Genomic DNA, 23,334 nt, shown 5'->3' with positions numbered 1-23,334 from the left:
TAATAATTCCTATTTTCTGTTGCAGCTCTCCCTGCACATTTCACCCTTGTCACAGTATCAGGAAATCCCATCTCTTAACCAAGAGCAAATGGAATGAAATGGGCCACATCCCTGAGCAGAGCTCACAGTAATTAGATTAATTATTTAGCCTAAGGAAGGACAATCAGCTCAGGAAGTGCAGCAGGTGCAGGCCCCAGTCCCCAGCCCTGCTGGGCAGGGGCAGGGGCAGGAGCGGGAGCAGGAGCAGGAGCAGGGGCAGGAGCAGGAGCAGGGGCAGGAGCGGGAGCAGGGGCAGGAGCGGGAGCAGGGGCAGGGGCAGGGGCAGGGGCAGGGGCAGGGGCAGGGACAGGGACAGGGGCAGGGGCAGGGACAGGGGCAGGGACAGGGGCAGGGGCAGGGGCAGGGGCAGGGGCAGGAGCAGGGGCAGGGGCAGGAGCAGGGGCAGGGACAGGGACAGGGGCAGGGACAGGGGCAGGGGCAGGGACAGGGACAGGGACAGGGACAGGGACAGGGGCAGGGGCAGGGGCAGGGACAGGGACAGGGACAGGGACAGGGGCAGGGGCAGGGGCAGGGGCAGGGGCAGGGGCAGGGGCAGGGGCAGGGGCAGGAGCAGGGGCAGGAGCAGGGGCAGGAGCAGGAGGGCACTGACCTGGGCCCGCTCAGCGTCGCCGTGTCCCGCACCGCCTGCGCCGTCTCCGAGGCAAAGTCCAGCGCTCCGGCCACCGGCTTGGTCACGGTGCCCACCAGCCCCTTGCCCAGCCCCGAAATGAAGCCACTGACCCCTCCCTCCGTCTTCACACCTTCCACTGTGGAGGTTATGACACTTGTCAGGCCTCCAATGATACCTGGCAAAGAAAAGAAGAGCAAGTCAGGCCAAAATTGTTGCCTCTAAAGATCACAGAGCCTCATCCCAGCTGGTGCCGTCACCTGTGTGAGTTCTTGTCCATTTTATGTTTCAAACCCAGTTTCATGAACCACTTCACACTTTGTACATGCAGCACACACAGACATACATATGGACCATAATATCCCACAGACAAGGATTTGATCCATTACTAAATGTGTATGTTTTAAAATGCTTCTCTACAGGTTTATTTCCAGCTGCACTCACACACACAGCCCCATGTACTGCACAGGTGAAGCAGTTACTCACAATGTGACAAAAGCTGACACAATTTGAGACAGAAAATAGAACAGTGCATGTCTCTGCTGCAAAAAGTCAGTTCTTTTTAAACTGGCACTTCAAGTTTCTGTGCCTGTGTCCCTTTCTGAGAACCTCAATGCTCTGAGAAACCAAGAACCTACTGAGGTTTCACAGGACTTGGGACAGTTCATACTGTCTGAGGACACAATTTACAGATGTCACATCTCCGTGACTGGAGCAGCAGCTTTCAGTGCCCTGCCCCAACACTCTCCTTTGGAGCTTTCAGCAGCCAGGTGGGTCCCCTGAGGTCTGTAAGTGAAGTGCAGACCAGCAGTGCCTCAACCACCACACTCAAGAGCCCAAACTATTTAAATCCATCCTCTTGTGTAACTACAGTTTATGGTTAAGTCCTGTCTGTTGAAATGTAGGAATTAGCAGTTCTTTTCTTTTTTAAAAAGCTGAATGGGAAGCATTTAAAAATGCCACAGAATTAGGACTAGAACAGTCATGCTAATTACTGGATAATACAACACAGTGAAGTGCTTTTAGAATGGACCACTCAGCACAGACTGACATATTTGGGATTGCTGCACTTCTACCAATACAAATTATGTCAGACTGTACAGCACACTGGTGGGAGAGATCCTGATCCACTCCATCCCTACCTACGTGAGTCTTTATAACCAAAGCATAAAGACTTTTCTCAGCCTAGAAAAGATCCTGGTCCAGTGAAAGCCAACTCAGCTTTGAACAGGCTGTGACAACTGCACAGAGAAGAACATTTAAACAAACTGAGTCAAGATGATGCAAAATATAAACATTTGACTGAAACTTGGCTTGGATTGATTTAACCTTCTTCAACAGATAAATCATGAACTAAATTAATGTGAGATTCTGGCCAAATTAAGACTAGTCCAATCCTTTTACACAAATTCATGTCTCTAGTTCTTAGTAGACTGAAAACAACCACAAAATAACCCAACTGGTGAAATGTTACTTTAAAATGATGTTCTGATTCCAAGGAAACTGAGGTTTCTGGAACTGAAAGCAAACATAAGAAAGCCACAATCCAGCCATACTCATTTTTAATTTTAATGTCTGGCCCTCAAAAAAACTGTTTGTGTGGGCATTTGATGCCTCTGCACAGAAAATGATGTTCTGGATGAACTTTGAAACTTCATTTTAACTTGCAAAAAGGCTTCCACTTTCAGTTACATGTGAAAAGATTTGATTCTCAAACGTAGTTTCTGTCAAGTTGAAAACCAAACAATTCCCCACCCTGACCTGCCCCAGCTCAAACTCAAACACGAAGCCTCTGACAGCTCCACTGCCCTGGCTTCAAACACTCCCTCCCCCGGCAGGAACAGCCCCTGCCCTTTGCAACCTGATCATTACTTTTAGGAGAAGCTGCCTCGAATTGCAGCTGAGGGTTACCGTGTGCCAGCCCTTGGATCCCGGCCACCAGGTGCTCCCCGCTGGTCGCCGCGTGGTACCGGATGTACTCCCGCTCCGTCTGGTGCCTGTTGTCCATGGTCTTGCCCAGACCATCTGACAGGGTCCCAGCAAACTACAAGACAACAAGACCCCTGGCTGTTACTACAAGAACAAAAGCTGTTTCTCGTGAGTAGATTTACTGCAGAAAATTCCCAGATGCCGGTTGTGAAATACACATTTAGACACCTCATTTTGTGACATGGACAGAGCCTGGCCAGAGATTTTGCCCTGAAGAAAGCTCAGAACTGCATCCCCCTGAGCAGCTGAAACCCTGAGGGGACAGTCACAAACCAAGGAGGTGCCCAAGTGCAGTGGCCAAGCCAAAACAAACCAGGGCTGTGAAAGATGTACCCAAAGCAATGCCAGTGACCCAATGGTAACCTTTCAAAACCTCACAGGAATGTTATGTAGATAAAAAGCTTTTCTTCTGCAAAGATATGTGAAAAGCTTCGAGGCAAATATGCCTGTCAGGAAACTGAAACATTGGTAAGAGTTAATGAAATTCTTTTTAGTAACACAGGGCAGAAATGGCTGTGCTGGGGCAGCAGTGGGAGCCAGGCCCTGCTCACTGCAGCTCGTGGGGCAGCCCTGCCAGGCTGGGCACCTGAGCAGCACCCACAGGCACCACTCAGTGCAGCCCCAGAGCCCAGGGGGAACCCTGGCTGTGTGTGGGGAGTGTTTGGGCACCTGAGCAGCACCCACAGGCACCACTCAGTGCAGCCCCAGAGCCCAGGGGGAACCCTGGCTGTGTGTGGGGAGCATTTTCACTCCTGACACTTGCCTTGAACAGTGTGTGGGAACACCTGGGACATGCTCACAGCTAAAGAGAACACCAATGTCCACGCAGGGCTTGTTCTGGCCACTCTGACCATTGCTGTGTGCCAGTCAGTGAGAAAGCACCAAATGAAAATGAGCTATTGGCATCTGCTGACCTTCAGCCTGACATCATCAAACAGAAGCTTGGTGGAACAGGGAGGCAAGACAAGGAGGTAGAAAACTGAAACCTTGCCTTGTATTCAGGATATTATTACAGGAAAGGGCTCCTAGCAGGCATTTTCCTGGCATAACCTCCAAAAACTAGCAGGTTTTTGATTAGGTGTAGTTGGACACCTCCTGTACCACTCTCAGCTACATTCAGCATTCTTATCTCCTTTCAGTAACTGAACAAACATCCTCCCTGCCCTCACCAAAGGGTGGGCCATTTAAGCTCTGTTTTGTCTTCCACTGGCTGGGGAGGGTCCCAGGTGCCCCAGCAATGCCAGAGGCCTCAGGGTGAAGTCACTGCTGTCCTGCATGAACAGCTGCTCCACAGCAAGGCCTGTGCAGGGACCTGCCCTGGGTTCATGGGGCAGCTCCTCTGCACCCACATCAGCCAGGGATGAACCCTCTGTGGGTCAGGCGTGCACCAGAGCACAACAAAACCTGCTGTGAAATTCAGATACACTGAGATTTAAAAAGGACTAGACAAATCTTTGTGTCTGATGCCACAATGAAGTTCCCTTCCTTTTTCTGCCATTTATTCCAAGGCTGCATTTCTTTCTCATTAAAGACACCATGTCCCAGTTTGAAACACTCCTCTCCAGCTCAAAGACAAACCAGTCCAGTGGCTCCAGTTATCCAAACAAGTAGACTTTAACAACAGGGATGAAAATTAAATCCCATGACCTTTCTTGTGACTTGATCATATGGACACTAAACAGAACATGGTGATCAGGGACTGAATTACTTCTTGACCTCAATGTGAACTTAATGGAGATGCTATTTTTTTTAAAGTAGTCTAGAAATACAAACCAACCTGAAGCTATCTATGAACTGTGTTTAAGGTTAGGGTTTTTTCTGGATAAATACTTTGTTTAGGTGGATTAGAGTAGTTGCTATAAAAATTAAAAGGCTTAAAAGGCCTTCAAAATTCAAACCTCATTATGGAATATATCAAGGCCTGAAAATGATTTTTCCAAAACACATTTTGGAAGCTCCATTAGTACATGATTGGACAATCAGCCAGCAAGAATATACCAGTTTATTAATATGGATCAGACTGGATAACCTCTCTCTGCCCCCTCTGCACTGGACAGCTTTACTATCTCAGCTTTCCAGAGAATACAGTCCAGTCTTTCCTCAAGTTTCCTTTCCTCTGTGAAGCAGAATCTGACACGTAACCATCAATAACAATTCTGGTTTAGTGTATAGGCAGAATTTTTACATAATAGTGTATTATTCTTAGTAAGGAGGAAGAAAGGAAACAATCCCATGCACATACACAGCTGAAAAGTCAAACTCTCCATCAGCTGTAAACCCCAAGTTAAACAGGGACATTTTTGTTTGTGTTATGTGGAAAGTACCAAGAATTACAGCTGTAAATACAGTAACTTAAGGATTTTAACCTACCAAATGTACCATGAAATGTTTCCATTTTGCCCTGACTCAGGTGACAAAATCTAAACTCAACACACATTAATTACAAAACATGAACTTCATGTTGAATTACTTTGTGGCTCCTCCCCCTTCCCCGGGGACTGTTTGTTTTGTGGCCTCATTTAACAAAGGCTGAAGCCAAACTTTTGTTGCCATTTGTACCATTTGTACCCAACCCCAGGGGTGACTCAGGAGTCACAGGGTCCCTCCTGAGCCATTTCCAGCTGGGCCCACCCTGTGCCATCCAAGGGGCACATTCTGCCAGCTGGAGCCGAGTGCCAGGGAGGAGAAAACAGGGAGGCATTTCCCAGGATTTGTGCTGGAAGGGCTGCTGGGCAAGGGGCACTCCCCATCCTGCTGGGAGGGTCAGGCCCGGGTGTGCAGCAAGGACTGAGCTCGTGGGGTCGGTGCCATCCTGACCCTGGCTGGGCCCCCCCTGCCAGCCCAGAACTGCCACTGCAGCCAATGCCACCCCAGCCAAAGAGCTGGGAGGGACTCAACTGTTTCACTGCCTTTTCTGTGCACCTCAGCAATGCTTTCCCTGAAATGATTTCTGAAGCCTATTTCAGAAAAAAACCTGTGCATTAAGAAAAAGTTTTACAGCAGTGGCAAGTTACTTCAGGACCAGAAACCTGAGAAAATATCAAGTCCAGTTTAAACTTTGAAGGGAGATTTGAATATGTTAAAGCACAAAAATAGAGTCGCCTTTTCCCCCCAGATGTGTTGCTTTCAGATGCCTCCTTTGGGAAGTGCAATATTAGATATTGAGGCTGGGATACTAAGACTGGCAGAAGAGCAGAGATGGTCCTTCCTGAGCTGTTAAGGTGGTCACACAGAAAATCCTCTCCAGATAAACAAAGGTGACACCAGAAGTGTGACCCATCCTTGTCCTCCTCAGCTTTTGTTAATAGGGTGTGACCTGATAACTTCAAAGCCTCCTCAGGACCATGTAAATGCCAACTAAACACAACAGTCTGTGAACAAACACCAAACCAATCAAGGGGCTTCTAAAAACCAGCTCCCCTTTCTCTGCTCTCATTTTCATAATGAGTTCTTTGTCTACTTGTGATGAAAATAATAAATTATTCACTTGGCCTTTTATCTCTGTATTTTCCCCATTTCAGGCACCCTTTGCCTTGAAGCAGCTGCACCAGGACCCAGCCGAGTCCATCAGGTGTTTCCAAGGCAAAGGGCACTCAGGGGGCACTGAGGGAAGCCAAGTCTGCATGAGGCACGTGGCAGAAATGGGAATTTCACGTGTCCACTTGGCATCTCCCAACAGAGCCAGGCAGGAGCCTCCCAGACTACTGAGTCAAAGTTCTGTGCTGAGAATATTTCAGCTTCAAGCACTGTTTGATGCTTTGCTTTACACATCCTGCCTGGGCAGGAGGGGAACCTCTCCCAACAGCCCCGTCAGCTGAGCATTCCCCACCTTCATTCTCAGGTACCCTCTGTCTCCTCTGACCCTTCCTGGCCCCAAAGCAGGTGGGACTTCCTGCATTTTCCCTCTGCAGACATTTCTCCCAGGTCTACCTTCTAAAGACAGCTGGTTCTCCCCCCACCCTGGTCCATGTCTGGTGTGCAGCTCCCCCCTGGTCACGTCCTGCAGGCAGAGAACATTCCCTGTCCAAACCTTTGTGGGGTAACAACTGATCCCCCGAGGAGGGAAACAGGACATTTCCTCCAAATCCCAGGACATTGTGCTACTCTTTGGAGCAGGATGGAAACCACTCCCAGCACTTCCCAGTCACTGAGGATGTTCTGACACTGTGCCCAGCCTGGGGCATGTTGGGCTCAGCCTCCTCCTCCTCCTCTGCAGACTCAGGGAAATCAGTGATTCCTCATTTGTTTGACATTTTCAGTGTCACCCTCAGCATTAACTCCACCATGATCTGCAAAAGCAGAGGAAATAGTATCTGTACCAAAAACTAATCTACTCATGTTTTGGGTTATTGGTGTGTTTGTTTTCCTTTTTAAAGGTCCAATAATTAAGGGAGTTTTGCCACAAAACCTTTACCATGGACTATGTATCCCCTGATGTTTGAAGCAATAGAAGAAAAACAAAACCAGTGTTTGTGAACCAAAGCTGGTGCCAAACAATAAGGCTTATGGGGCACAGGAAGAATTCAAAGCAAATGAAAACTCGACTTTGGACTGCTTGTTCCCTCTAAGCCAGATGAATGAAGCACACAGCATGGAAATAAGGTCTAAGTAATCTTTTAAAGTCTTTTTAAGCTCTTGGCACCGGCTGGTTCTCTAAGGACATCCCAAAAGGATAAATAAACAATTATGACTTGAGTCCAAACATTCCATTGTAATTCTAGCATCAGAGAACAGTACATTTACAAATATTGTTGACTGAGCAAAGCAGAACATTCCAAGATGGAATGCTAAGGGAGAAAGTGATGAAAATAAATATATATCAGTTACAACTTCTGTGCAAAGCTCAAAATGAACTGCACTTCAATCAGAAATCACAAGGTTTACTCAGTTCTCATCTTTGCTTTGCACAACTCAGTTAAACAGCTCAATCCCTTGTGATGACTCACCTTGTAACAGTATCATTAAAATCACCTCTATTTTCTACAACTCTACAACCTGTTAAAGGTATTTTAGAGGAAGCTGATTTTCACACTGACTTCTGACAGCAAAAGACAACAGTTCCAAATGAAGCACTTGCTTGGCCCTGTGGAGGGGGGAATCTTCCCAGTGTGCATGTTCCAGGCTAAGGAGACACCTGTCCCTGCAGGACATGTGGTTGGGGCCAAACCCAAACTTGCAGAGTGGTCCTCAGTCCTCAGATCTTGCTGCTGTTCTCTGGAAAGGGTCAAAAGCCAAGAGCCCTGCAGTGCTTGGGACATGCACAAGGCCTGGGTGCAGGGGGACAGGGAAAGCTGGCGAGGACAATCTGCAGCCCAAGTTTCCCTGCTGTTACTGCAGTGTCTCAGCACTGGTATTTAATGCACTGCTGTGGTTTACCATAAAAATAACTTAGAGCAGCTTCTCATCGATACCTCATAGAATAGAACCACAGAATATGCTGAACTGGAAGGGACCCATCACATGCATTGGTATGGAATGGAGGCACTATGTATTTAATTTTACCAACTGGACACCAGCAAGCAAACAGACAACAGTTTCTTAACACTGTGTCACTGGTGCATTATACTGGGACTAAACAGGGACATGCTTTAAGTATTTGAAAAACCAGCAGGTGTTTATTTGTCAGGTTTCAGAGGCCTACTGGTCTGAAGCTGTTCCACAGAATACTTTTTCCATGGCTTTGGTAAGTCTCTTAAGAATTACTTGGGGTATTTTAGCAGGAAAGTTTATGAATTCAGTTACATTTATATGCTCTAGACTTTTACCCCTTCCTTTACACATCAGTACATACTCAGGTCAACAGTTCAATCCAGTCCCAACCAGAAAGGGCAGTTCAGGCTGAGCCCCAAACACATTTCTAACCAAGCCAAACTGCAGAGGGAAACGTGTCCTGGCACCATGAATGGAACCAACACACTCTTAATTTAGAAAACCCTAAATCAGCAAAAAGCCATAATCAGCTTCTCATTTTCAGAGCAACAGAAACTTTGACCCTCTCCAAATGAGCGACAACCACGAGGAGCCAATGGCTGTTCCTCCCAAAAACACCAGTCCCTGGGGGTCCCTGAGCACTGCCCACCCTGCTCATGGCACACACCCCGACTAGAGGGGCTCTAATTAGCTACATCCCATCATTAACTGGCCTTCCTAATGCTTCCTGACAAGGGCATGCTGGGGCAGTGGGACCCTGGCGGGCAGCAGAGGGGCAGCGAGCCCAGGCTGGCCAGGGAGCCCAGGCCGGTCAGTTAGCCCTGCTGGCCAGTGCCCAGTTAGCCCTGCTGTCCAGTTAGCCCTGCTGTCCAGTGCCCAGTTAGCCCTGCTGGCCAGTGCCCAGTTAGCCCTGCTGTCCAGTGCCCAGTTAGCCCTGCTGTCCAGCTAGCCCTGCTGTCCAGTGCCCAGTTAGCCCTGCTGCCCAGGCAGTCCTGCTGTTCCTGCTGTCCCTGCCCAGCAGACGCTGCCCCTGGCAGCACCAGCAGCACCAGCAGGTGCCCTGGCAGCAGCCCGGTTGTGTCCCAGGGCTGGGAGGGATCCCTGCAGTCCCTGCTGTCCCCACTGTCCCTGCCCTGGCAGCAGCCCGGTTGTGTCCCAGGGCTGGGAGGGATCCCTGCAGTCCCTGCTGTCCCCACTGTCCCTGCCCTGGCAGCAGCCCGGTTGTGTCCCAGGGCTGGGAGGGATCCCTGCAGTCCCTGCTGTCCCCACTGTCCCTGCCCTGGCAGCAGCCCGGTTGTGTCCCAGGGCTGGGAGGGATCCCTGCAGTCCCTGCTGTCCCCACTGTCCCTGCCCTGGCAGCAGCCCGGTTGTGTCCCAGGGCTGGGAGGGATCCCTGCAGTCCCTGCTGTCCCCACTGTCCCTGCCCTGGCAGCAGCCCGGTTGTGTCCCAGGGCTGGGAGGGATCCCTGCAGTCCCTGCTGTCCCCACTGTCCCTGCCCTGGCAGCAGCCCGGTTGTGTCCCAGGGCTGGGAGGGATCCCTGCAGGAGCCGCCGGCTGTTTGCACAGACACACAAGGCAGTCAAAAGTCCACAGCATGAACTTGGAATGACCCCAATTGCAGAGTCACTGGCGGGTTCATCTGGAGGACAACTGCGCTTTATTAAACAACTAATACCCTTAACAGATAATTCCCCTCCTCCAGCCTTAACTCTTACCAAGCTCTAAGGTTTTGCTGTTTGTTTACTTTCTGGGAAGGGAATTATTTGCCCTCCTTCTCCCCCCTCCTGAAAACCCCTCCATGCACTGAAAACCTGAGAAAAAGCCTGCAGAGCTCCAGTGCCTTGAGTTAATACCTTACAACAATGTTGTCAGAGGGGGCACATCAGTTTTAACATCACCTTCCCCAGCTCTGTTGGCTGTGATTTCCAAGGCCATCTCCAGCAGCACCAGCCCCAGCAGTCTCTGCCAGCCACTTGCTTTTTCTGCTATGGTCACTTGGGATCCAAAAGAGCCTCCCCCTTACAAACCAACAGGTTTTCCATGTTCCACTGCATTTCTGAAGGAGAGCTGATGCAGCACGTTAACTGGACCTGCCACTGTGTGTGTGTAAGTGGTGACCACCACTGGGAGGGCTGGCAGGTTTGCGTGTCTGAGCTGATGCCAGTGATCTCCTGGAGCAGCCTGGCCATCACCCACGGACACAGAACACCACCTGCCTCCTTGGGGATATACAGCAAAGCAATTTCAAGTTCAAGTCTGCACTATTTAATACTTTCTACACAACTATATAACTTTAAAATACACAGCAGGGAGGTGCAGTAAGTCTTTTGTCAAGACTGAACTCATTAATTTCAAACCCACACCCCATTTTTTCTCCTTCAGATGCTAATGGTGATATATGGGACAGATGCGCCTGTCTTCATGACATGCTAACTCGAAAACCGTGGGTTAAGCTCAAGTTTCATCTCATCTCTATGATAAATGCTTATTTCCAGTGTCACAGTTTGGTTTGGCAGCACTTTGCATACCTCATTTCAAATGCTCCTCTTCTCCCTTAATTCTCCAATGAGTCAGCAAAACAGGAACACTGTATTTTATTTAGCAAGAAAATCAGCTGGTAAAACCCTTCAAAATGAAGCTCTAGAGCAGGTGTAAAACCTAAAGCTCTCTAATCCCCTCCTTTTTTTCAGTTGTCAAATGGTCACCTGGACATTCCTCTATCCAGCTGAGCCTCTTCCTGTCTGCAGTTGCTGTGTTGTTGAAAGATTCTTATTATCAACTGAATCATTTCTCCTGGAAAAGGCTCATTCCAAGCTGCACCAATGTCTCAGTTTGATTCTGAATGAGCACATTTAGGATGTCAAGTCCAGACCAAACCAGCTCTTCCCACAGAAAACATCACCATTTCTGCCTGATCTCCCCATGCCCCTTTCCCCACTGCAGTCAAAGCACGTTCACACTCCGAGCAAGAAGCTGAGTACAAGAAAGGCTGAATTTAACCCCAGTTCTGAAGGGAACTTTCCCCCTTGGTGCTGCCCACACACATTTCATCCCATGGTACAAATGAAACACAGGAAGAACAAACTAATACTTCAAACTTCTCAAGGATGATCCTTTATCCCAAACTCCTATTTAAAGATACCAATTGCAGATACCAGATGTTCTGCACACTAAAACTGACACTTTCCATGGCTTTGATTGTCACTAATTGTCCTTTTTAGACTGGCAGGAAATGGGGACTTGGCCTCCTCTGCAATGCTCCTCCCAGTACTCAACATTTCTGCCTGGGAATTTCAATTACTTGCCATCTCATGATCTGCACATTTTGATACAGATTCTCACTGCACTCAAAGCAGCACAGGAACTGCTGAGCTGTGAATGAAATGCAGGTTAAACTGATGATGAGCTGCTGTGTCACCTGGACAAGAACCACAGGAGCCCCTGGGCTATGGTGGGGAAGACACAAGCAGAAAAAATCTTAGGATTACACTGAAGAAAACAGGAAAAGCCACATTTGACCCAAACTGTATAAATCACTTTTAGGAACAGAAAAAACTATGGCAATTGCTGCTAAATCCTACAACTTCAACATCCCAACTACCCTTGTACAGGATGACTGTCAACTTTCCCAAAGAAAAATCCAAATTCTAATCTGCCAAGCTGCCCAGAAAGGCAACATATTCCAGCCTTCCTCACTTCTATTCAGTATGAGACTGGAGTAATCACACACATTCTGCTGTCAACAGGTAAACAAGAGCAGGGAATCAAAGGAAAACTGTGAAAATATAGAACAGCAGGAAACTCAGAACCTGAATGCCACCATGATCTTTCTACATTATCAGTTGACTGTTTTCTTTAATACTCTCCTGAGGAAAACACCAGCATGTAATTCTTTCTCAGGCTTCACATACAAAGGTTTTTGTCACTAAGATGTGATTTTATTTTCAGCATTTTGGGCTGATATTGCTGGAGCTGAACCCCAGTGACTCCAGAGACAGGAGAAGGCCACTTGCTCCTGCTTCTGAATGGTATCAAAAAGGAGTGGTTGGTTATATAAACCAAGGAACCTTAAAGAAAAGGTTTAAACAAAAACCCATCAGCTTGGATTGGTTTAGAAACATTTCTGTGTGTTTCTGGGCCAAACCTGCCCAAACTGAACCTCCACTCTCTGCCCTGCTCCAGCCACTTATCTCATTTACTGCCAGTTTGTTACAGTTAATATTCATGCAGTCAAACACTCCTTCATGAGTTGTTTTTAAATAACCCCTTTATTACTTCCTCTTCTTTTTCCATTCAATTATCTTTTTTTTCCTGTCGCTGTCAACCCCTTGAGATTCTGCTTTGATTCATCTTACAAAGAGGGTTAAAACTCTTACTACCTTTTGTGTTGCTTTTATGCCCTTGTTCTACAAATGCCTCCATGGCAAAACACTCACCTGGAGCAATATTTGCATCCTTACAAGTCTCTTCTCACCTGGCCCCAACACCTCACCTCTTTCTCTATCTCTGCTGAAACACTCAGACACTTCTGCCATCACTCTGAACAGAATTAAAACAAATGCATGGAAACAAAGTCCAGGGCAGAAGTTGATTTGTGCCTCTTGCTCAGCCACAAAGGAAAACAAACACCCAGGTGCAGTTTGTTGCAGCTCCTCTCTCCTCTCAGGTGCCTCCTCCCGACCTCAGGAAGCCTCCCAGAATCCTGCACACTTCCCAAAAACCCAACAAGGAAATGCTACTGGGGCTGATAATTTGCCTTTCCTTAAGAGGCCTAATTAAACTTCTCACTGGAAACTTCAAAGTCCAATATGAAAATTAAGCTCTTTCAAAAAGTTCATTCAGTTCTTTCTTGCAGGAAGAAGGGAGGGCCATAACAATTATTTCCATCCAAATGTATATCTATCTCCAGAAATAAAGCCTAACCTCAGAGCAGCAACAGCTACATGACTATGTGCTCACAATTCATAAAAGATAACGGGGTTCCTTGTAGGGGTGGAAAGAAACCAGGCAAATGAAACACAGCATTGACCAACATGAATCTTTCCAATCCCTTCCCACCAGGGATTTCCCTGGGTCAGCACAACACCTTTTTGCCACCACACTTCATTTTCCATTTGGAGAGCACAGTTTTGTTCAGATGCTAATTCAGTGTCCAATGTTCATCTCTAACTGAACCATCTCTGAAACAGGAATAATTTAGGATTTAGTTCTATCCTGCCTAACAGGAAAAATAAAAAAAGTGTGGATGCCAAGAATGTGAGACATTTCTACGCATATGGCAACTATAGAAGGCTCCATTCAGAGGGAATGAAATTCCCTCAGGTGTCTATATTTAGGATCAAAGAACTTTTTAAAATACAGAACTCGGAGTCTCCAAGGGATAAAAACTACAAAACTGTCTGTAGTGAACTTTATTTAACCTAAGGTTTTGTGCCAATTTAAATACTCTGCAGCTCCACTTGAAAGGAGGCATTACCCACTGCGTGCTCTGAAATGCATGGAAAAGCCATTACAGGGATAATCAGCACAACTATAAAATAGAAAAGCAATAAAATGACAAAACCAGATACAAGCCCTTGCTCCTCGCTGCAGCCCAGCAGTGCTACTTTTAAAGCAATGATTACAGTACTGCTCTCTGTTTATCTGTCTACTCACACTGTAATACCTAACTCAGCTTAAATTCTAGGAGAGGTTTTTATTTTAGACACTTCATAAGTTAGGTACTCTAACAAGCAGAAGGGAGACTTTCCCAGCCCTCAGCTCCTTGGCAGAGCACAGGCTGCTCCAGCTCTGGCTGCTTTGGCTCCCAGCTCCACAGAATGAGCTGCAAAGACGAGGCCCCTCTGTGGCACCTGAGTCAGGCGAAGATTTATGCAGTAAAAACACCCTTAAAAATCCCTTCCCTGCAGAGAGCACCCAGAGCAAGATGAGAATGATCTGTTGTTTCAGGCCCGTTTCTCTTGGGCAATTCAAGTCACTTTTTCTCTCCGTGTTATTTTTTTTACCAATACTTTACAAATCTTAGACACACTCATTGGGCAGACACAAGTAGAACACAAAGGATGAAAGTTCTACTCTGTGCCACATACATATCAAAAACTGCACTTGAAATGCCAATTTTTTATTATTTGGACATTCTTAGCTTGGTTTTCTAACAGACTTTTAAAAGCAGTGCAACATATAAGGGAGAATTCACCCTATTTGAGCCTTTTTACCATTGTTTTCTGTGTAGCAAAACTGAGATTCAACCTTTGGAAGGAATCATCAAGGAGCTCCATAAAGTACTTTCCAAGTACTATTAAGCCCTTCCTACAGGACAGAATTCTCTCCTTGCTGTGGAAGGACAAATACATAAACCATTAAAAAAGGTTTTAAAAGGGAACTGTGTGAGACTTTCATCACAGAGACATTTCAGATATATCAAGGAGAAGGAAAAAAATACCTGAGAAGGCAGATAAATAGTACATGGGGTGATTTTCAAAGGTATGAATGGGAAGCAGGCACTCAGCTCCTGTTGAATTCTGAAAGGAGTTCAGCATCCAACTGCCCTTCTGCCTTTGAAAATCTTCCTTCACAAACCCCTTGGTTACAAATGACTGCAAAGTTCAAAGGATGACCTTGCCCTTGTGGGAAACAGAGGAAGGCTCGTGCCTTTTAAAGGAAGATTTATGGGACTGTTGCTGCAGATGTGACTGTGATGAGGAAACAACACTTTATAGAAAGGAAACTGTAAAGAAACACACTCTATTGGGTGGAGAGGATGGGTCACCAGAGACTGCAAGCACAAGGAGAAAGGATGGACAAAAGCAGATGGATACAGCTGCCTTCCAAGAGCTCCCCAAGTCTTCGCCACACTGCTTGGATAGGCTTGGATTTGCAGTGCTGATAATTACACAATTAGCAGGCAGGAGATTAAGACAGGAATATCAACATGGGATTTGTCTGAATGACTTGAAATCGTCCAAAATAGGCTCATGCTACAAATAAGATAATTATGGTAGAGAAGGTGGGTGTCATCTTTGCTCTTAGTTCAGCTCTCTGGGTCAGACACAGCTTTGAGTCCTTCCCTGTTTTCCCCACTGGTGCAGCCAAGTGGAATCTCACAGTTCTTACCTTTGCAGCAGAGTTGGACACGCCGTGGGTGACGTTCCTGATCAGCCCCCCGACGTTGCCGTACTTTATCAGGCCAGTAACACCTTCTGACACGTCGTTCAGGAGCCCCATGGGGTTGCCCAGGAAATCCACAGATCCCAGGATCCTTGCTGCCTGGCTGAGCAGCTCCTGCAAAACCCAGAGCAAGATGAAGTATCACTACTGGATCACACTAACACCAGCAAGGCTGATTAAAAGAAATACACCACCCACAACAGAAGCACAAACCAACCCAAATAACACACAAATACCAGTGAGATCCACAATAGTATGATCTTAAAACGTAGTATATTCTTAGAAACATGATGCAACTTCTCCATATGCCAAAGAAGCAACACAGCCCCAACACTTAACAGTCAGGAAAGAGCTCCCACACCCTCAGTGGAGAACTCCCAAATCAAGACTTTGCCCCAGTCCAACCTCCATGACATTCACCTCCTGGAAGTGTTTTAGGATGTCATTAATGATGAACTCCCGAGTTTCATAGGGATGGACTCTGGTGAAAGGGTCCAGATTAATCACAGCGTCTTCAAAGCGGATCAGGGGGAATCCCAACGTGCTTTTCAATGCCTAAGGAAATGAAAGGTATTGGCACTTCACTCTGTACTTCTCATTCACAGCACCCAAACAAAGTTACCTTGAATGGGGAACAAACCGAAATTCTCTGAAGCTGCTGGAGTAGTTTCTCACTGGGATACAGACACCAATCACCCACAAACCTTTTCCTTGTAAGCAATGATCAATTATTAGAACTGTGTTTCTTCAGTAACTCAGCAGTCACCAACCTTCCTAATGCAATCTGTTCCCTACACTTGACAGGAATATTTCAAAATAAAATGTGTTTGATATTCCATGTATAGCACTTGGTATATCTGCTCCAACATTCAATTAAACCAAACCCTAAATGAATTTCCTTGACAAAACTGGAAATATTCCACACTGCTGAAGTTCTGTGGAAGGATAAAGCATCAGGATGAGCTGGAACAACATACATAATTTCCTGCAAGCCTGAGGCTCTTTTGTTGTACATTATATGGTGTACTGAAACTCTTTAAACAAGCTTTTCCCATTATTTTTTAAGGAAGAGACTAAGTAGCTCATGGGCCAGGCCAGCTGTACATAAAAAACACATTTAAGGTGGACAAGCTACACAGCTCTCTGTACACACACACATAAATAAAGTAATTTTGAAAAAAAAATTACTAAGAAAACTAAGCTTTTAAGACAGAAAGAGATTCCCCCTGTTTCAGGTCTTAAGAATGCATCTGCACAGTCACCAAATCAGACACTGTGAGGAAGGCAAGAAGCCTGACACTTGTGTTGTATCTACACATTCATCACCAAAGTCTTGCTGCCATAAGTAACACGAGTTTTTGTGCCATCTGCAGGAAATTAAAGCAAGTTACAGGTCTGAGTTAAGTTTGCAAGTAAGAAAGGAACTATTTATTTTTTCAGTAAATGGATGACTAACTAGAGTAGTCCTCATTATTCACTTGGGTAGGAAGTAATTTCCTGTTTAACTATCAAATATTATATAAGGCAACTTTGTTAATACTGGTTCCTAATAAAAATAATCTGTCTACACCAAATTGCCAGCCAGCCATGTCCAAGCCAGGAACATTAGAGGTAGTTAGAAAAACTTCCACAAAGGCTCTACTGTGATTATTCTCTCCCTCCTGCCCTGAACTCTCCTGTGCTGCAGAGCTGAATGGAACTCTGTCTGGGAAAGTCAATATACAGAATTCAGGCAGGGACTGTTACCATTAGGGGGGAGAAATGTATAGGCCAAGTTTTCCCTGGGGAACGTTGCTGGAGGCTGCCAAGATGTATCCATATGGAATCCCATTCCAAGGGGGGCAGGAAATCCAAACACAGCAGTGCACAGGGCTGGGCTCTTACAGGCACTCACCATTCATTCTCTCTCTGCATCTGAGATAATCAATGATAGGTGGGTTTGTGTTGAAGATCAAGAGCCAACACATATTCAGGGCTCTGCTGTTGTTGAGTGGTGAGGAATATCCCAACCAAGGAATATCCCAGCCAGCTACTGAACTGTCCTCTGAACAAGAGTTTGGTAAAAGCAACACAAAAATGCAAGACTGATGATGTTCTGGGTCATCTTGGTAAGACTCCATGACACTCACTCATTACACAAAACTAAACTTCTTGAAAAGCTTGCCCCTCCTCATGTTCTCAATACCAAAGACAAAAAGCCTGCTCAGTGTTTTAGTTTTGATTTCCCAATAGGCAGCAGCTCAGTTCCTCCACAGTGGGGAGGGTTTTTTATGGTTCAGTTTGCTGGTTTTGTTTCAACCCCTCCACACTGGAGGAAAGTAGTTGTATTAGTTCAGAGGGAACTGCAGTATTTCTGATTGAAATATTAATCATTTTTAGAGTGGCAACTGACTGTTGCCACTTTATTATGTCCAGGCTTGGGAACATGGATGAGATTATCTTCTTGCTATGATCTGGAATCCCTGGTTCACTGAACAACTGTGCCAGATTCATCACCACACGGAAAAGGACCAGATTTTCCACCTAAGACCACACTGAATATGAATTCACTTTAATATTGAACCAAATTGCACAGTCCTCATGAAAATTCTCCAGTTCCAATGAAGGCACATTTTTTGTTGTCCTGTATTTCTGAGTGACTTTTATTCTATGATCATTATTCCCTTTAAGCTCTTTACGCTTCCATTGTGTAACTAAGATCCTTTGTGAAGCAGTGAGTCACTGTCTGTGCTTCAACTGAAATTAGAAAAATGAAAGAGCATAACAGAAGAGACTGGAAATTATGTAAATTAAATAACAGAAGTTATTGGAACTTTCTATTATTTGTAAATTAAATAATGGAAGAGTAAATGGAAATTAACAGGATTAATTACAGCTTCTGTAGCCGTTTCCTCCCTTTCCTCAGAAGCCCCCCCTGGGGTACCTTGAGGTCCAGAGGGAGCTTGTTGGAAGTGAAGACACTCAGTTTGATCTGGGGCACACTGATTTTCAGGTTTTCGAAGTAGTATCGCTTCTGTCCTCCCCCTTGTTCAACAACCTTCTCGTGGAGGTTTTCATCGTACTTCTCAACCTCTGCATCCAGACAAAACACAGCAATCAGAGCAGATTAAAGATAAATAAATACAGGGTTAGGAATGCACACTGTGTGAAGAGTTAACAGTGCTCTGCACAAGGAAGAAGTATGTGTGACTGTTGGGGGAGCCAGCAGAATTACTCATGCCTTGTGACACCAAGTTGACCTTTGAGGCTCAAGAATTTTTTGTCAGATTCTCTGCATCACCAAAACCTGTTATTTGAGCTTTTAATCTCACTTCTAATTTATCTTTATCAGCACAGAGAAACAAGGAGATACCACAGAACTCTGCAGTGTCCTACTGTGCAGTCATGCTCTGACAGGCTGTTTTCCTCTCTCTGCTTTCCCTGTAATTCCTTACACACAACCAGGAACACACTGCACAAAGCAAGTTTTCAATTGTCACTGCAGAGTGGACAAAATGCCCACATGGAAGACATTCAATAAATCACTTTACAGAGAGAGAGAGAGTCAAATGTTATTGGCATTAACAGCTTCATGTTATTTGTAAGAGCATCTTGGTGGTGTAAGAAGGCAGGGGAAAGATGAAAGATGACCAAGTCTTATAAAGTGAGGTCGAACAATTAAATATGTTGACTGTAAATGATAAAATAAATTCTGCCTGAATCTTGGATGACATCAGTAGCATCAGTGGATAAACTACAAATAATGTACAGTAAGTAAGGAAACAAAACCAGCAAAAGCATCAGGGTAAACCAAAACAAAGGACAGAGTAGTAAAAAGCATAAGAGCAAAACTCCAGATTTTTTCATCTTCCTCATCACTAGAGACCTAAGTCTGTAAATCCTCTGTGAAACATAAGGCTGTTATTTTCTCAGAGACAGGTCAGAAGATACTGTGGATTAGCAGGACAGAACTCTGAAGCATCACTTGTAGGCTGGGCCCCATTTGGAATGGTGCCCAAAATAGTTCTTTTCCTGTGACAGTTATTATGTAACAGCACACATGCTACTGCATCACTCAAGTGACTTCTTCAATTGCCACTCCAAAACAAACATCTCAGAAAGTTTCCAAAATACAGATAAACCCTAAAATAGGAGGATTAGAACAGCATCTCTGAGATTACAAGACTGAAGAGGCCTGTCTTGCCTCACTGAATCAAAGAGAATTTACATTACAAATTGCAGCCAGGGGTATGGATGCCACAACTAAAAGGTCAGAGAGACAGAATTTTCCTCCAGTGAAGGAAGAGGAACTGCCTGAGGAACAAATTAACAGAGATCCCACTTCTAGCCCTGGGTTAAATAAACAAACCAAACAAATTACTAAACAAAGAGGCTTGCTAAATTAACAACACAATTTCTTTTATCCCAGTTTAGATGACTCCAGATACAGGAACTGAAGCTGAACACTGGACTCCTTGCTCAGCCACTGTGTGCTGGGCCATGCCCTGAACACACGAGCAGCTGCCCAGGGCCCACTGAGGCAGCTCCAACCTCCTGCTCAGCACTGGGAGGTTCCACGCAGCCAAGAGTCTCCTGGAGTTTGGAACTTCATGCAAAGATCATGATACTTGTGTACACTGCAAAGCTGATCTTTGTAATTATGTACCATACCTGACTCAGATTGGTCATAGCCAAAGAAACTCAAGAGCTTCAGCAGTAGTTTCTCCTCAATTTGAACTGTGAACTTTCGGGCAGTGATCATCAGATGCTGCAAAGACAAACAAGCATCAGCTCACAGTGTTAACACCAGAAACACAATCCATTTAAGCTATTGCAAAGGACAATGTGCTCTATTTCAATGGAATATTTTCACTTGAATGGATTCATAGCAGAATTCCCACCTTCAAAATGTCTTTGGTGGCTTTACCTCAAGTTACCTACAACTAGTGATGATTATTTCAATTTCCTGGAAGGTCTTGTGCTTCATTAGCTAATCCTAGCACTTCAAAATCTCATGCTTACCTGTTTTCAACCCTGAAATCACTTGTTTTGCTTGTTATATTTTTAAACCTATTATCCTGTTCATCACTGTATTGTTGCTTTCAACACTGTGGACATGAGAAAGGGGTAGAGTGTCCTTTAAGCTTCACTATTTATTCAACCAAGTGTGTTTCACAAATCATTGCATTAAGTACAACTTAGGAACAGGAAAGCTCATTTAGGCAAAGCAGCACTCAGAGCACAAAGCAAACCCTGTGCTTACCTTGTATATGTCAGTCAGGGCGTTTTTACTGGGGAATTTCATGGCATTGACCTGCACAGCAGGCCCGGTCTCCAGGGGCTCATTCTCACTCGCTCTGGGAGTCAGGAAGAGCATGAAGGGCCGTGTGGTGCCAATGAGCTGGTTGTCCACCTACACAGTGGCCAAGACAAAAATGAATGATATGTAGGAACTGAACTCTCAGTAACAGCTCTAAACGTTTTTCAAATCTACTGTGACAGCAAAACCTGCAGAAGACCCATGAATAAATATTTCCAAATGGCCAATACCTGTATGTCCTGCACACTGAGCTCTAGCACCTGACTTGTCGAGAGCTGTGTGTAGTGGACATTAATTCTTGTCAGGCTTGCAAACACAAGCTCTTCAGGGACTTTGTTGACCAAAGACAATCCTATTCCACCTTCCAGTTTCACAAGAACCTGAGAAAAGAAGCAAAAAACCTCCTAACAAGAGGTCATCATAGGGAAAAGTTAATGACCAACCACCCCCTCCCTATAATGCAGAAAGCAAAATGATAAACAGAAGAGAGGGGCACTGGCTGGGATGTCTCACCTCCAACTCCTGCTCTGTATCTGGGTTTTTCAGCTTGCGCAGATCTTGTTCTGTCACTGGAAGTTCTTCTCCTTCACTGAACAAACGATCACTTCTACGTTGGTTAAAGTCAGTTATCTGAAAACAAACCAGTTACCAAAGGATCCCTTTCCTATTCATAAATAACAGCTACAGTGTCCTATCCTATAGAATTATCTTTTTTTAAAAAAGTAGGTACTGTGAAAGCTTTTGTGGTAACTCTTTCTTATTTATGATATTTCCTCCTCCTTCATATCATTATAAGGGCTGCTATTTGCAAGGATATAAAGATGCAATAAAGAGTACAAGCAAACAATGGAACTAAATTGTAGTTAATGAAGGACTGTCACCTGCAGAACTCTTGTTGGTCCATCTGGCATGACTCTCACAGCCAGGACTCCTGAGCCAGGCCTCATCTTTTGGCTCATGAACTGCTGTTCAGGTGGAACTGGCCCCAAAAGTTCAAGGGAAGTGTCAGGACCTAGAACAACTTCAGCTCCATCATGAAGACCCATAATTCCTCCCTTGGCCTGGAGAAAGAAAGATGCATAATTAAGTATTTCCACTGTAGGTTTCAAACTGAAGCTATCACATCATCAACAGACATAGGAAAGTCCTTTCTGAAAAGTTTTCCAAAATTACAGAAAGCTTTTTAAAAGATGAACTCTGGATCTGCAGATGAGAATGTAACTCCTTACTGAGGCAACACCTAGAAAGAGCAACACAGGGCTTTTTGGGTTGCTTCAAGCAGTAACTGACTGAGCTGCAGTTTGATCACAAAATGATCAAAGCAATATCATGGTACTAAGTCAATTATTTTCCTAATTATTAGTGCAAGCTGTTTAATTATTTGAAACTAGTAAGAACATCTCTACAGAGATCTGTTTCCTCTGTATTCTGGACTCTGGCCTTAAAGCTTTCAGCTCCCTTCAATACTAGGCCCAAATGACTGTGCTCTGCATCAGCAAAAAACCAAAGATCACCCTCTAATCCGTCCTGACCTGGACAACCAGCCCATGAATGCCACAGGTGAGTTTCCCGTCCCGAAAGCTCCAGGTCTGGGTGGAGCTGCGGCGCCGGTCGGGCCTCCTCAGCATCAGGGGCTCGTACCTGCAGGGGAAGCACCAGTACTGAGTTACTCTGCTCATGTGGTGATGGGGAGCATTTATTTCGCTCCAGCTCATTTTCCTAATCTCACTTCTGAAGGGCTCTTTGAACAGTCACCTGCAGGAAATGCATTAGCCACGCTTTTAAAAGTATTTCCAAGTCACACAGGTGGCCACGAGGCGTGTCTAAAGTACCAGGTGAAATCCAGCTCTTCCACATGCCTCTTCCCTAGTTCAGAGAACGCCACATGAACTGTGCTCAGTAAGAACCTGCAGCAGTTCCCAAGGAGCTCCTGGGCAGTGCCCATTCCCTGGGCAGCTCCTGTTCCCTGGGCAGCTCCTGCTCCTTGGGCAGTGCCCGTTCCCTGGGCAGCTCCTGCTCCCTGGGCAGTGCCCATTCCCTGGGCAGCTCCCACTCCCTGGGCAGTTCCTGCTCCCTGGGCAGCTCCCGTTCCCTGGGCAGCTCCCGCTCCCTGGGCAGCTCCCGCTCCCTGGGCAGCTCCCGTTCCCTGGGCAGTGCCCGTTCCCTGGGCAGCTCCTGCTCCCTGGGCAGCTCCCGTTCCCTGGGCAGCTCCTGCTCCCTGGGCAGTGCCTGTTCCCTGGGCAGCTCCTGCTCCCTGGGCAGCTCCCGTTCCCTGGGCAGTGCCCGTTCCCTGGGCAGCTCCTGCTCCCTGGGCAGCTCCCGTTCCCTGGGCAGTGCCCGTTCCCTGGGCAGCTCCTGCTCCCTGGGCAGTGCCCGTTCCCTGGGCAGTACCTGTTGTCGGTGACAGCCGCCAGGCCAGCGATGTCCAGGATCATGCTGGAGCCCTCGGAGCGAGGGGAGGCCTTATGGGGGTGGTGGGGAACTGAGGAGCCCTCGTGGCACAGCATTCCTGTCTCCGTCATCCTCCAGAGCTGGGAGCGCTTTCCTGGCTCCTGTTGCATCAAAACTCAACATTTAAATGCAGCACAGAGCAAATAGTTTTGTTCTGGTTTGCTGTCAGAGGCTTTGAATGGAATGACTTGTATATGTTTAACTTCAGAGGCCATTTCTCATTCCTTTAATACTATTTTTAATTAGAATATCCAACACACAATTACCACACTGTTACCTGGGACACACTTACAACATTCCTTACTACTTTTATTCTGATTCCTTTTCTGT

General features: G+C 46.0%; 1 protein-coding gene across 4 annotated transcripts in view; it reads right to left on the bottom strand.

The window, feature by feature from the left end:
- VPS13D (vacuolar protein sorting 13 homolog D) overlaps window positions 1–23,334 on the bottom strand; it is an 87,820-nt gene that overhangs the window by 17,362 nt on the left and 47,124 nt on the right. For all 4 annotated transcript variants that reach the window (XM_071575998.1, XM_071576002.1, XM_071575999.1 and 1 more), the window contains 12 exons: window positions 22,945–23,105; window positions 22,086–22,194; window positions 21,435–21,614; window positions 21,067–21,183; window positions 20,784–20,933; window positions 20,497–20,646; window positions 19,905–20,001; window positions 18,178–18,326; window positions 15,675–15,809; window positions 15,201–15,368; window positions 2,579–2,711; window positions 650–845 (listed from right to left, as the gene is read on the bottom strand). In XM_071575998.1, the coding sequence (XP_071432099.1) occupies window positions 650–845; window positions 2,579–2,711; window positions 15,201–15,368; window positions 15,675–15,809; window positions 18,178–18,326; window positions 19,905–20,001; window positions 20,497–20,646; window positions 20,784–20,933; window positions 21,067–21,183; window positions 21,435–21,614; window positions 22,086–22,194; window positions 22,945–23,105 (1,745 nt within the window). The remainder of the gene's footprint in view (window positions 1–649; window positions 846–2,578; window positions 2,712–15,200; window positions 15,369–15,674; window positions 15,810–18,177; window positions 18,327–19,904; window positions 20,002–20,496; window positions 20,647–20,783; window positions 20,934–21,066; window positions 21,184–21,434; window positions 21,615–22,085; window positions 22,195–22,944; window positions 23,106–23,334) is intronic.

This window comes from Pithys albifrons, chromosome 22 (genome assembly GCF_047495875.1).
Source record: "Pithys albifrons albifrons isolate INPA30051 chromosome 22, PitAlb_v1, whole genome shotgun sequence".
In the NCBI taxonomy this organism is placed as follows: Eukaryota; Metazoa; Chordata; class Aves; order Passeriformes; family Thamnophilidae; genus Pithys; species Pithys albifrons.
This window is presented reverse-complemented; position numbering and strand designations above follow the sequence as displayed.